Source organism: Penicillium coprophilum (genome assembly GCF_028826855.1).
Source record: "Penicillium coprophilum strain IBT 35676 chromosome Unknown utg000005l_segment0_segment0, whole genome shotgun sequence".
Classification (NCBI taxonomy): domain Eukaryota; kingdom Fungi; phylum Ascomycota; class Eurotiomycetes; order Eurotiales; family Aspergillaceae; genus Penicillium; species Penicillium coprophilum.
The window spans coordinates 2,535,331-2,549,208 of NW_026622724.1; the positions used below are offsets into that span (position 1 = coordinate 2,535,331).

At 49.0% G+C, this 13,878-nt stretch overlaps 6 protein-coding genes across 6 annotated transcripts; 1 reads left to right on the top strand and 5 right to left on the bottom strand.

Annotated features, from left to right (window-relative positions):
* Window positions 1-19: 19 nt before the first annotated feature.
* Window positions 20-1,819, bottom strand: N7500_008498 (MFS transporter; the record flags this gene model as incomplete). Its single annotated transcript, XM_056679642.1, has 4 exons — window positions 20-865; window positions 919-1,342; window positions 1,399-1,420; window positions 1,480-1,819. 4 exons carry the CDS (start codon window positions 1,817-1,819, stop codon window positions 20-22), a joined length of 1,632 nt encoding a protein of 543 aa, XP_056530014.1.
* An 831-nt stretch (window positions 1,820-2,650) lies between these two features.
* N7500_008499 (TTC39/IML2 family protein) lies at window positions 2,651-5,100 on the bottom strand (the record flags this gene model as incomplete). The annotated part of the gene is made up of 6 exons (XM_056679643.1): window positions 2,651-3,493; window positions 3,542-4,596; window positions 4,646-4,712; window positions 4,791-4,867; window positions 4,927-4,944; window positions 5,025-5,100. The coding sequence occupies 6 exons, from the start codon at window positions 5,098-5,100 to the stop codon at window positions 2,651-2,653; spliced, it is 2,136 nt and encodes a 711-aa protein (XP_056530015.1).
* Window positions 5,101-5,705: 605 nt separating this feature from the next.
* N7500_008500 (proteasome regulatory particle lid subunit SEM1) lies at window positions 5,706-6,219 on the top strand (the record flags this gene model as incomplete). The annotated part of the gene is made up of 3 exons (XM_056679644.1): window positions 5,706-5,814; window positions 5,875-5,995; window positions 6,186-6,219. The coding sequence occupies 3 exons, from the start codon at window positions 5,706-5,708 to the stop codon at window positions 6,217-6,219; spliced, it is 264 nt and encodes an 87-aa protein (XP_056530016.1).
* Window positions 6,220-6,917: 698 nt separating this feature from the next.
* pgkA (phosphoglycerate kinase pgkA) lies at window positions 6,918-8,288 on the bottom strand (the record flags this gene model as incomplete). Its single annotated transcript, XM_056679645.1, has 3 exons — window positions 6,918-7,684; window positions 7,748-8,168; window positions 8,223-8,288. The coding sequence occupies 3 exons, from the start codon at window positions 8,286-8,288 to the stop codon at window positions 6,918-6,920; spliced, it is 1,254 nt and encodes a 417-aa protein (XP_056530017.1).
* Window positions 8,289-8,992: 704 nt separating this feature from the next.
* On the bottom strand, window positions 8,993-10,078 carry N7500_008502 (Mpv17/PMP22 family protein; the record flags this gene model as incomplete). Its single annotated transcript, XM_056679646.1, has 6 exons — window positions 8,993-9,067; window positions 9,124-9,290; window positions 9,350-9,686; window positions 9,748-9,773; window positions 9,834-9,924; window positions 10,013-10,078. 6 exons carry the CDS (start codon window positions 10,076-10,078, stop codon window positions 8,993-8,995), a joined length of 762 nt encoding a protein of 253 aa, XP_056530018.1.
* Window positions 10,079-11,972: 1,894 nt separating this feature from the next.
* On the bottom strand, window positions 11,973-13,875 carry N7500_008503 (TRAPP trafficking subunit Trs65 domain-containing protein; the record flags this gene model as incomplete). The annotated part of the gene is made up of 4 exons (XM_056679647.1): window positions 11,973-12,141; window positions 12,200-13,310; window positions 13,371-13,643; window positions 13,701-13,875. The coding sequence occupies 4 exons, from the start codon at window positions 13,873-13,875 to the stop codon at window positions 11,973-11,975; spliced, it is 1,728 nt and encodes a 575-aa protein (XP_056530019.1).
* Between the last annotated feature and the right edge of the window lie 3 nt (window positions 13,876-13,878).

Sequence of the window (13,878 nt, forward strand, 5' to 3'; positions counted from 1 at the left end):
GCAATTATTTAGTCGAACCCTAAACAGAGTCTCGCGACCACGTCCCGCGCGCTCGGATCTGCTTCCCGTACCTGTAGAACAGGTATGGAATAGGGATGAGAGCAACAGAAATAAAACCCAACACGCTAGCAGCCCAAGGAACACCAAGATTATGGAACATGGCGGTTGTAAAAAGTGGGAAGCCCCCGGCGAACATGGAGCGCAAGAAAGTGTTCGCAGCGATTGCGCTAGCGGAGTATTTTTGGAAGGTATCGATGAGGTAGTTGATAGCTGCCTGAAAGATCGTGAAAAAACCGAAGCCCATCATGACCGCACCGATATTAGGACAGATCCAGTGTATGTGCTTTGGGCTTGTCCAACCGAAGACGAACATGCCAGCAGCAAAGAGCACAGAGCCGATCATCATAGGCGGGAGACGAGCTTCGGGGACGGGACGATTGTTGTTCGCTTTGAAGCGTTTTATGTAGAACATCTGGTTGGATAGGTTGATGCCCGCGCCCATTAAGATACCGACTAGGTAAGCGAGGAACGGGAGGGCGCCGACAACTTGATTCCAACCGCGGACTTCCTGGAAGACGATTGGGAAGGCTGCTAGACTGAGGTAGAGGATACCGTAGACGAATGATGCGTAGAGGGCGACGAGGAAGCAAATTGGGGTTGCGAGGAGTTGGAAAGGACGGATGAGGTACTTGTTGCCTATTTCTTTGAGCGTCACGTCCCACTCTTCATGGCGGGCATGGAGGGCCCAGTTGCCGCTTTCGAAGCGGAGTCGACGCGCTTTGTAGACTAGGAGTGCTGGCGGGTAGCTCTCGTCGATGAAGAGGAGATCCATAGTTAGGAAGAACATCATCATGATACCGGTGATCTAGTAGAAGTTAGCATGATTCGAACTTTAACCTCAAAGTGTGGACGACTCACATATTCTGTCCAGCGCCATCCCAGATCGCTCTGAACGATGGCACCGCCTGCGATAGGTCCAATGACAGGCCCACCCACCACGGCCATGGCATAGCCGACAATGGCAGCGCCTCGCTCTTCAGCGGTCCAGATATCACTCAGGACTCCGCCGGTGTTGGTAACAGGGGCTGAACCGAAAAAGCCCGTAAAGAATCGAGTGATCATAATAGTCTGCACGTCTTTCGCGGTAGCAGTCGCGAACGAAAAGATCGCTGCTAGAAAGTATGGCGGTAAAACTGCCGCTTTTCGTCCATATAACTCAGACAGAGGCGCCCATATTAACGGGCCCAATCCCATGCCGAACAAAAGTAATGAGGTGCCGAGTGTAGCGACCTCATTCGAGACGCCGAACTCCTTGCTGATCTCTGCCTGGCCTGTCGAGTAACTAACACCATACTTAGTTTGATATATACACCGTGAGGCCCAAAACAATGGACTTACATTGAACTCGCCCAAGTCGAACCTATCGATAACGATTAGCGTCACAATCAATTTCCCCGATAATTTGCCGCGCAGACATACCCATGGTAGTTAATCCATACAACACAGTCGTGATAGCTTTTTTCCGAAAACTCCAGTTCAACGGTCTATAAGGATCGTCTGCCCCATCAAAATCGACGATGACATCGGGACTTGTCTTGGTATTGGTGAGTGGATGATTGAATTGTGCCGTCTGGCCAGGGTCTCGACTCCGAATGCGCGAAACTATTGACTGCGTGCGCTGTTGAAAGGCCGAATACCCCGATGTCGCAGTGCTTTGCTTTTCCAATACGATTCCATCTGTCCCATCGGCACTGCGATGCAGCTCGATATCTGCGCTAGATATGCTGGTGCGATAATCATGTTCTGTCTGTTCACCCATTATCACGCACGAGTCATTGGCTGAAATATCGCAGAGCCAGCGCTGAAGCTGGGGAAGGTGGAATATGCGAAATAAGATAGATGGAGTAGACTAAGTTACGAAAAGTTTGGAAATGGAAAAAAAAGATATGAATCTCGGAGATAAGAGGTGGATATGACGAAAATTCTCCAACGGGAATCTGTGTTTGGGACTGTATGTTGTAAGGCTGATAGATATCTGGGGATGTGAATCCATTTTATTCGTTTTCAAGCTTTCGGACCTCCGATGACAAAAGCCGTGTTATCCGATGGCAGGATCTGTCTCCTTGCCGATCTCGCTACCCAATGAGTTTTTTTTGAAGATATGCCAACATGCCAGTAGCTTTATTTCGGCATCACCACTGAAGCACCGAGGCATATCTCTCCGGCCCAGGACTGTGGAGGAATATGGGGGTTCGGCCTTGGTGGCATGGCGCCGAAGTGGCGACTGTCACATAAGTGGAACGCTGTCTAGGTCTGATGGAGCCAATCAAATCCACGTCCAAGAATTGACTTTTCACGCTTCGTCGACCGGGTATACAGAATTGGACAATATAAGCACAACGGAAGATGGAGGTTGGAGGTTGAGGTTGAGGTTGAGTTATCCAATTATCCTCGTTTTCTACATCACATGACATCATTGTACTGATGTGAAGGGGGAAAAGATGTAAAGAAAGACATAAAAAGAACATCGTTAAACATCTAACCCTAACATCTACTTATACTCTATGCGTATATGCTACACATAAGGCATGCAGGTCGGCTATTAACAGGGACGTTGCCCAAAGGATTGAAACAGAAATAATAACCGCCATTAGACTGTCGGATGCATGTTCTCCCATTTGTCAACCGCTTCGAGCGCAGCAGTAACCTTGAGTCCAATACGAGCGTCGAGCTCGTAGGTCTCCCAGCGAGCAGCATAATCGAGGTATTTCTTGCACTCAAGTACTTGCTTTCTCTCGACCTCTGTGCTCGTCCCCCCAGATGCCATGGACGCTTCGGCTTCGTCCAACGCCTTGGGGCAAGTAGTAATCCCATGAAGGGTTTGGTATGTGGGACGTTCCATCCAGAAGTTGGCGGCCATCTCAAAATGCGCCACTGGGTGGACCCAGTCATCCTTCAGGTGAGCCTTGAACAGAGCCTTGTCGTGGTTCAAGACGCGAGTCTGCAGGAGCTTTTTCGCCTCGCCGTGTCTGCACAGGGACCGCAACACGGCAGCCCGAAGGAGCTCCAGGATCGCCTTTTCTTCGGTCCCCTCGCGAGACCATGTCTTGTTGTTTTCGCTTTCGCACCATTGTAGCCTGGTCAGAGATTCTTCCAGCTGCTCGTTGGTCATGCGACTGTGTCCGTTCCAGAAGAAGATCATTTCTTCGATGGGATCGACCCCAATCGCATCCACAAAAGGCACATTCCATTCTTTGGCACGCGCCTCCAATTTAGCAAGTTTGCGGGTCACAAAGATATCAAATGGCAGTTGTCTAGCCATGAATCGCTTTTTACCGGCGAATTCGGGTGCCTTCCGCATGTATACGGTGGCCTTCTTGGCATGTTCCTCTGCAAGCTTTGGATCATGGAGTGATTGTCGATACAGGGCAACATGGCACGACCCAGCGATGTAGTAATACAGCGAGCGAGACCACGAGTTAAGTTCAACGCACTGAAAAGATTAGCTTGATGGTTCAAAAATCACCGAATAGAGTCTTACCTCGAGGAATGCGTCAGCGCAGACATCATATCTGTGGAGGAACAGTGCGTTCAAACTCTTCTCGAACACACATAGCCCCTCGACCTGTTTGAGCGGGCTTTTGTTTCCTGTGGACAACAGTGCCAGAGCGCTGTCAAGATCCTTATTAGCGCCCAACATCCGCGATTCTTCAAGCATCCAGAGTCGACTGCTGGGGAACCGAGAGCGCATCTCCGCCAGTAACGCAGCCAGTCTCTCCTGCGGGTATCCCTCGACGTCGGTCTCGCCAGGAGTTGGGTCTGGCATAATGTCGCAGTATCGAACAAACCCATTATAATATCCTAGCAGTGCCAAGGCAGCCATAGCACCGATAAGGTTATGGAACTTGCTAGCTTGCCAAAGCATTCTCAACCCTCGTTGCTTGTCGCCGTGGAAGCCAATAATGGAAAGAAGCTTGCTGAATGCGGGTGGGACCATGGAGATCAGTAGAAGTAGAATTCCGAAGCAGAAGTTGGCACCAGAGTGCACAAAGACATCAATTTCGTTTTTGAAGATGTCCGAATCGGGGTCGTGGTGGATATGCTTCAGAGGTGTGGAAGTGCCGGTTGAGGCACCTGGAGATGTGGTTCTGGGGGAGATAGCTAATCCGTTCATTGACGAATTGAGCTCAGTTTGGTCGATGGTAGCTCCTTTTGCGCTTTTCTTCGACGAAAGACTGGCCGATTCCGACTTTGTGTCTGCGCATGCAACGCTCGAGCCTGTGAGATCATTCGCAGTGGGCAGTAGAACTTTGTGTATATTTCTCTGCTCCATAAACTTCTCTTCCATCTTCATGATAGCGTCCAGTGCGATATACGCCTTTCTCAGCCGATAGAATGCTTTGATGCTTTCTGTCAGGCTTTCATTCAGTACTCCAACAACCGCGCTCATCAATTGGGCGATTGCTTGGCACAAGGCGTATTCCGTACCCGGAGCATAGATATCGGAGTGAAAGGCATTTGGCGCTTGGGCGTTTTGCTGGCACCGACTTTGGTCGTTTGCCGCGCTGGTTTCTGCTTCGTAAAGGCGCTCGGATGCTGCGGAATTGTCAGAAACTGTGGATTTAGAGAATAAATAATCATGAACCTTGTCGCATAATCTCCTGCTCGAAGCCTAATGTCGCCCGGACGAATGCGACCACGCCTTTACCCAACTATTTGATCGAGGGTCAATATCTTTGCTCAAGGTCCGTGCTACAGCATAGCTCATAGTGACAGCGACGATCACCCACATTATGAAAAGACGAAGTGCCCGTAGAGAGACCAGTCTCCGCACCATCAACATCATCATTAAGAATCAGCGTTGCCGCTAGTTGGGCATGATATTAGTCGGTGCCTAAAGACTGCGCAGCTTGTCATAGGACATACCTGTCATCGCCTCGTGTACTGGCTCAGAATAGCGCGGTCAGCACACAGTCAAATAACCAAAAACTATGGACTCTCCCAGGGTATATCGCACAACTCACAGTCTTTCAACTCAACCTGCGAGTCCACAGACTGCCCCGGCTTCTTGCCGTACAACCAGGACCCGACTCGCAACATGGCGAAAATTGTTGGGGTTTGAAAATGTAGAATGGATTTTTTTCAATGGAAACACAAAGTCCACGATTACCCCAAGTCAGGGTCAGGGCAATCCGAGCAAGCCGAAAAGAGACACCGGATCGGGAAGAATGTCAACGGTGCGATAGCGGAAAGGCGACAGACGAGAACATCTCAGAGAGAATAACAAAGGGGGAAAGGGAGAATACAAAGGAGTGGAGAGGGAAAGGATGACGGAGGGGGAAGATGGGAAGTAATATCACACCTCTAATGCTGAGGCTCTCTGGGATTCTTTTCGCCGGTAGCTCCGCAAACCTCTTCTTTTGTGGTCAACTCGACCTTTGATCCAATTATTTTAAATGATTCTGTAATATCCCATTCTTTTCTGCTCTCTTCTTCGATCTCACTATTCAGTTTTCTCATTTCTTTCATTTAAAATCCCACAGCTGCACTGCTTTCCAAGGTTGGCTCCCAACTACATCATCGTTATCGCCTTATCGGCGTTCTTACTAAGTAAAACCTCCGACCTCCGACCTCAAAGCTGCCACATCCACATTCACATCTCCCACCTATCTACCATTGATCCTCTCCGGTCAGCATCTTCCACAATGTCAAACCCAACTACCCAGAAGACCGATGCCACAGAGCAGCCCCCATCACAAACAAAGCCCCAAGTCCTAGAGGAAGATGACGAGTTCGAGGATTTCCCCGTTGAAGGTATCGATCAAGCACTCAAGCGCTTCCCTAGAGCAACGAAGCTAACTATACGACACCCAGACTGGCCCCAAGAAGAAGCCGAGCAGACCTCTGGCTCGGCAGCAAATGGCGGTAGCGAGCATCTGTGGGAAGAGAGCTGGGATGACGATGATGCGGCGGAGGACTTCTCAAAGCAGCTCCAGTGAGTTCGCCTTTCACTACACATCCCTCAACCTCAGACACCCCTTACACCATAATCCTTTCCTGCAAATCCTCTTTCAAAATCATATCTACACCGCCCCTAGCGCTCAATCCCCCCCCAATCCCACTTCTCCAAAGCTGACAGCTTCCCCTCTTTCACCGCATCCACTAACATCCATCACCTCATACAGGGAAGAATTGAAGAAAGTCGAAGCCTCGGCTTAAAGCTAGACGAACCTGGACAAGCGTACCAAAAATAGATAATCCCCGCGTCGGATTTCGGGATGGGTCCATTATCGAGTTGGCTGGCCATTTCATCTCGCACACTATACCCCCTGTCTTTGGAACCAATGGGAGGATTCAGAACAATAATTGCCACATGCATTTGTCGGGAGCTTGTCGAGGGTGGAAATGAGACATGGTCCTTTTTGAACTTTTTTTTTACGATTCATTACTCGGAGCGCTTATCTTGCTTTCGGGCTTACTATCATGATGTTCTCTTTGATAATCCAATATCAGAGCTTCTGATTCTCCACGGACCTAAAAGTGGTATTTGTAGGAGGATGAACGGACGTATCAGCTAGGGTTGCGAGGGGGAGTTGTTAATGGCAGTGGCATAGTTCAATCCCATATACATGTTACTGTGGCGTTTTTGTGCTATTCATTGATCGTAGGTATTTACTCTCGTCTACATACATGAGAATCCATCACAGGTCTCGATTTCGTGGCTAAAGTTTCGGTTTCGTACCTGAACATCACACTTAGTTATTCAGCCTAGGAGCAAAATGGAGGTATTTTAAGATAAAGAAAATAGTCTGTAATTAAAGGAAATTCATTGGCTGTGTACATTACAGTTTCATAAACATGCGGGACGAAAGGAGAGTCAATGTAGACTCTTCCCTCGCCATCTTATTTTTCATCATTTACTTACTGGACAGAGCAGCGACACCGGGCAGCTCCTTGCCCTCGAGAAGCTCGAGCGAGGCACCGCCACCAGTCGAGACGTGGGAGATCTTGTCCTCAGCCTTGTACTTGGCGGCCACAGTAGCGGTATCACCACCGCCGATGATGACGATGGAGCCGGACTGGGCAGCCTTGACAGCAGCATCGAGGGTAGCCTCGGTGGCCTTGGCGAAGGGCTTGAGCTCGAAAACACCGGGGGGACCGTTCCAGAGGATGGTCTTGGCCTCCCCAATGGTCTTCTCGTAAGACTTGATGCTCTCGGGGCCAACATCCAGACCCATGAAACCGTCGGGGATACCGGTGGCGTCGGTAGCGGAACCAACGGTGGCATCGGCAGAGAACTTATCAGCGGTGACATAGTCAACGGGAAGGACGATCTCGACGTTGTACTTCTTGGCCTTCTCGACGATGTCGCCGACAATCTTGCTGCCGGCCTCGTCGAAGAGAGAGTTGCCGATCTTGACGTTCTCAAGAGTCTTCTTAAAGGTGAAGGCCATTCCGCCGGTAATGATGAGGCTGTCAACCTTGGGCAGGAGGTTGTCGATCAGCTGGATCTTGTCAGAGACCTTGGCACCGCCGAGGATGGCGAGGAAGGGGCGGGCAGGGCTCTCAAGAGCCTTGGCGAAGTACTCCAGCTCCTTCTTCACGAGGAAACCAGCGGCCTTCTGGGGAAGGTCCACGCCAACCATGGAGCTGTGTGCGCGGTGTGCGGTACCGAAAGCGTCGTCTGGCTTGATGTTAGAAACAAAAGAACGACAGGAAATCGGGATCTAATCGCGGTGTAACATACTGACGTAAACATCACCGAGGGCAGTGAGGCCCTTGCGGAAGGCATCAACATCGGCCTTGTCGGCCTTGACCTTCTTGCCCTCGGCATCCTTAGAGCTGCCCTCCTCCTCGGCGTGGAAACGCAGGTTCTCAAGAAGAATGACCTGACCATCGGAAGCACTGTTCACGGTCTCCTCGGTCTTGGGGCCAACGCAGTCCTCGGTGAAGGTGACGCTCTTGCCGAGAAGCTTCTCAAGCACAGGAACAACGGGCTTCAAGCTGTACTTGGGGTTGACCTTGCCATCGGGGCGGCCAAGGTGGGACATGAGTACAACGGCCTTGGCACCGTTGTCGATGGCATACTTGATGGTGGGCAGGGCACCAACGATGCGCTGGGGGTTGGTAACGTTCTTGTTCTCATCCAGAGGGACATTGAAGTCAACCTATTCCAATCAGTTAGGGACGAATGGAGAAGCGCGATCAGGGTGGGAGCTTACCCGGATCAAGACACGCTTGCCCTTGAGGTCGACGTCAGTAATGGGGAGCTTGTTGGAGAGAGACATTGTAGGCTAATAATATGACAATTGTTAAAGAAGAAAGAAGGAGAGGAAGGAGAAAGAACTAATCAGGCCACGGTGAGTCGTGATCACTAAAGAGTGGAGGGGTTAGTTTTGGTGGGGCAGGCCGGTGAAGAGGTCGCATCCGTAGCAACCAGGGTACCTACTGATGATGTATTAGCCCGAATAAAGTACTTCTTTGAAGTATGATATAGTCAGCAGTTTTCTAAGTATCTTTAGGGAATCGGTACTTCAATGGCCCGTACCGAGCTACCCCCGGAGAGCTAATCGGGCTGACGCGGGACTGATGTCAGAGCTCCCGTTGATACGGGGAAGGCCGGACCATAAAGGGCCTCCTTAGCCTCGGAATCGGAAATTTCTGGGCAGATTTTCTTTACGGATGGAAATGTTCATAGCCGCTACGTGCTTGGGTGTTTTCCCGAGTCCAACGAAATCATGTGAAGCTCGAAGATGGTTGAAAGCGGAAAAGTGGGATTTTTCTGGAGCATCCAAGTCAAATCTCAAACATAGTCAATAGCAAAACCCCAAGATCCGACCTCTTGAAATGCAAACCCTGTCTGTTGGTAAATACCATAACCATTTACATGAAAGCCAGGCTGATAAGCCGGAACGCCCGAACAATTTGGCAGAAGAAAGATTGTAATTTATAGCCCGCATCGTTTATCATCATGTTCGCTTTGATCAGCTTTCTATTGGGACTCCTCGGCGGAGTTGGTTAGTGAGAGGTATGCGGTCCACGCGATACCAACGGTTGAGACGAACGGCTGGATTAAAGAGTCAGTACGGATCCCATCTGAACAAGAGAACCTGGGGGACTCACAATCTGGAACTGGATGGGAACAACACGGAAGTTGAGGATCTGGACTGCCGGCCAGAGCACGAAGTTCGCCTTTAGGGTGGGCAAGTAGACATCACGGAACTTGTTTGTCAATGCCCTTCTACCACCGCCCTCCGCGATCGTCATGTAGGTGAAGAAGCACGCCAGACCTAGATAAATCAGTCCAGTTCAAAAATATCAAAAATTGGGGGGGAGGGGCATATCATACCAAATGGCGCAAAAATCAACTGGTCAAATGCAACACGCTTGAAAGCTGGGGCCGTCGGGTTCTTCTTGGTGAGCGGGAACGCTCTGGACAAGAATCCGAACCACTGGAACTGCAGTGGTGCCATGAGGAAGCCATAAGCCATGAATCTCGTCAGGCGCTCGAAGTCAAAAGACAGCGACGAATTCCGGGCATATCCAAGTTCCCCTGCAGCAGCGGACTTGTGCTTGTCAAAGTCGGGGATCTCTATCGAGTGGAACTCGTCACCGTTTGCTTGAGGTCGGCGGGACCGGTAGGCTGTAATCAGCTGCGCAACGGTATCGGCAACACCACCAAGCACCTATGACATCCATATTGTCAGCTGTCCGCTCATACTTTGATCAATTTTGCGACAAGCTTACCGCGTTGGTGACCATCGTCGTGAGCACTATCGATAGTAGTGATGTCAGTATATGATCCCGCGGATAACCGGCGGCGAGGGGCGTACCTGGCCTTTCGGCATAGTAGCTGTTGAATTTCGCAGCAAGACGTGCTGCTACTGCCATTTCGACGAGAAAAATGATGGTGTGCAATAAAGGCTAGAAAGTAATGACAGTCGGTTAGGCACTGTAAACAAATTGGGAAACAAAATGCCAGGTGTGTGTCAGCAAGGGGGAGCTAACATACCACGCGACCGTAAATGTATCTCTTATTAAGTCCATCCAGGACTTTCCGCTTCGCAGAGCAGATCATGTTGAAGGCTGACGTCTGGAGCAAAGTGATAAGCAGGATTTCTTGGAAGGACTAGTGCGCCAGTATGACGCAAAGATCAAGGAGGTGGGAAAGTACCTACTCCACAGGTAAATATGAGCTGTATATAAATCCCAGCCCCCAATGTTAAGAAACCCCTTGTAAGGAGTAATTAAGATGATATCGAGGAAGAAGATGACCATCAAATTCTCAGGGTTGTTTCCGCCTTTGTGACTAACGAAGTCACCTGGCCCCGGGCCAACTACGACAGTGAGTCGATTACCCCGTCATCCCCTTCCGCCAATCATATTACTTGAACTATATATCCACGTCTATCTTGCTATATCCACCCTACCATCTGTACGAGAATTTCTTTGACTTGCATGAAGATTTTACACTGCATTCCAACCATACTTCAACCCATTCGATCTGTCGCGAATGCTTTCCTTTGTCGACACTGCTCCCCGGGAGGCCTGGGGGCCAGTCTTAGCGTTCTCGGTCACCACCTTCCGACTGTGGATCATTGTAGATCGCTGATGTATACATTCATTTACTGTTTGCAACGTATGGAGTAATGTTATAAACCATATCAATCAACAAGTATCTTTAGTAAAGCTGCATGCTAGACAGGCATAACAGACTCAATTTGTTCGCACAAATTTACCTAGTAACAAAATCAACTTTTGAACTATCGATATATTGATGAAATCCCCCAGGGTACATTAGCTTGAGTATCTCACGTATTTACCATTAATAATTGACTTAGCTTAGTTACCTAGGGAGGTCTATAGTTAGCAGTGCTAGATTCACCTGCGGACACCTTATAGGGCTTCTTTAAAGCTAGAAAGGATAGAAACACCATTGCTATTGATGTAGTTTGATAACGCATACGCCTTTTTCTACATACAATATACAAGGCTTTTTAGTGGGCTTTTCAGTGGTCTTTTCAATCGCTTTCTCGGTGGGCTTCCCGGTTTTTCTTTGATAACTATAAGGTAGTTTTCCCTGTTCCAGTCTATTCAAGACAGCGGAAAAAGGCGGAAAAAGCATACTCTGTGCAAGCGACTTTTCTATGTATAACTTGTGACATGGACTGACATGGATTTTAAGCTAGACAAGCATCTCAATTTGAACTACATTCAGTCACTTCAGTCAAAGAAGCCTGATGCAGTTGTCATTGTCTCTCCATTTCCTTTAGAAATTCAACAAACTCGGGTTATTCATAAGGATGGAGGTGAAGTCCATAAGATTGGGCTTCTATTCCAATTATAGGAAATCGCGCGGCCTTGTAGTTTACTTCAGATGCCTCCTAGTATCGAAATCTTTGCAACAGACTCGCCTTACATGTTATAGGTAGTATGGTTCTGATTGGTACTATTTCCTTGTGATATATATCTAAAACACGACGCGCAGACAAAGTGATAAGTTGTTAAGACAGGAAAAGAGGATTGGAGTATTAATATTTAAGTAGATACCCAACGAACCTGGGGTTAAGATGACCTTCATGTAGCTGATTGAGATATCCCCCCAAGCTAGATCGGATATCTCCAAACCCAAGTGTTTCCTGGGTCGGTGTACGGGCTCATTGGGAGAAAGCCAGACATGACGTCCCTAATGCAGGTGCATGATAATAGTGAGCTTGGGGAATTACACATAGCGTTGGCTACATGTTGCGATACGCTGCGAATTCTTCTACTGATATAAAGTCCAATGATTTCTTAATGTTGCCCGTGTCAGTTGTCATCACCGACTAGGTCTGAAAAAGGAGGACATGTGCGATGCAGATGACATTAAAACGTACTACAGCAAAACATAGAGAAACAATACGTTACGGAGCGGCCACTTTGAATATAGCTATAGCTTTGTGTCATATATATGTACAATTATTGGGCTGCTCCTAGCTAGAGCGAGGCTGATCATCCGCCAAAATGTCCGGAAGATCTCGGATATCAGTCGTTTCGTTCGTGTTCACATCTACAAGTCGGACTGCCTCCAAATGAAGTGGGCCTGTGGCCAGAGGAAGAAGCTTGAGTTCGGTTGAGTGGCAAGTTCCTGGAAGGAGAGGGCTAGTAGAAATGTCAGTTCAGGAAAGCAAAGGGAAAAGACACAGTGGAGAGTACTCACCCCACACGAATATCAGTGCTCAAGCTGATCAATTCCACTTCCTGGCCAGCCACACTCTTTTGTCTTGCATGCACAATATTATCGTCAGTGACGGCTTCGGCCACTTGATCCTCTTTCCGGCTGGTGATAGATGATGATGAAGGCCGAGCAACATGCCCACGTGGATCCACGCGTTTCCGTTTAGGGATGGCGATCAAGGCGAACTTTCGCGGAACATTTGATCGATTGACAATAAAAACCTGCCAACTGAAGACAGAGCCTACTTGTACACGAACAGGTCCTGAGAAGGAAATTGTGATACCCACATCTGTGACCGAATACGCTCGTTCTCGTAATGAGCTTCGATGGGAAGGGGCCACACCCACTTGAGTTGACACGGATAGGCTGGTAGGGCGGTTGGTCCTTTGCAGCGCTGGACTGGGCCCTCCATAAGTCGGATTGAGAGCGACAGAAAAATCGACGTTAGTTCTCCACTGCATAGAGATACGTGGGTTGCATTCGTCATCCACATGAATCATTGCCTCGAGAGAGATGTCTAGCGTGCTGATCAACGCGGTAGATGATGGATTCGTCTCTGGGCCATACTTCGGTGTGAGTTTATACATGAGGGTCACATCATCTCGCGGACGGCAAGAAATTGGAAGAGTCAGGCCCGGTGTGTCTGACAGCGACTCGATTGTTCCCTCGGAGAGCTGGAGATCCGCTTTGTCAAATGAAACCTCACAGGCCAGATAAGGGGTGACCTCAAAGTCAAGACTGGCTACAGTCATTGGTATACCAGTGTAGGAGCTCAGCCGAGAGTACCGAATTCTTGCACTTGCGGCGGGCACAACACGAAAGGGATGACCATGTTGTTGCTGGATATTGTAAATCGGGTCCTCGTTATACGTCGTCGGCACAACCCTCAATAGTCTGGAAGCAGGGAGGAAAGGCTCTTTATGGTTGAACGCTTTGTCTGTGGATAGAGATTGTAGCATATTTGTGGATGCCGGGACGAGTGAGGGGAGATAGTCATCATCTGAATCTTCCTGACGTCGACTGTCAGTGCGATTCAAACTGGCCGAGGCAATGAATAGGAGTGACGGGTGTTGAATTCGAATACGGGGACGTCCTATATATCAATTAGTGATGTCCGTTTGATGATAGCCAGCCCAGGAATTCAATGACCCACGCAGTATAGTTTCGATGTTCCAAACCAAATAGACATGATTCCCACTGCCTTCATCGCCCTCAAATTCATTAAATACTACCAGTGGATCCTCCTCTCCACTGACAATCCCCGAGAATATTATATCTCGGGTTGGGGTGGTATTTTCACCAACTGATTCAGCTGGATCGACGGCAAAGACGTCGAGCTTAACTTCAAGTCGTGGCAGATTGTGTTTCAGGGTCGTTTCTGAGCAATCAGATAGTCGCAAGACGATACGGACAGGCAAAAATTCATCTGATGGCTTTCAATGAGTAAGAGGCTAAACCTTGCCAAACCTTTGAAAGTGCATACCAAAGAATAATAATGACCGTTGAGGGATGGACGAGAGAACGGAGGGAAGATCATCAGCTCCGTCCTCCAGAGCCGAGCTCAGGGCACTCTCGATGTCAAGTGACGGGGCCTGGGGCACAACTGTATCAAGAATGGCATGACGCAAGAATTCGCCTGGAATCTCCAGACCAGGCATTGC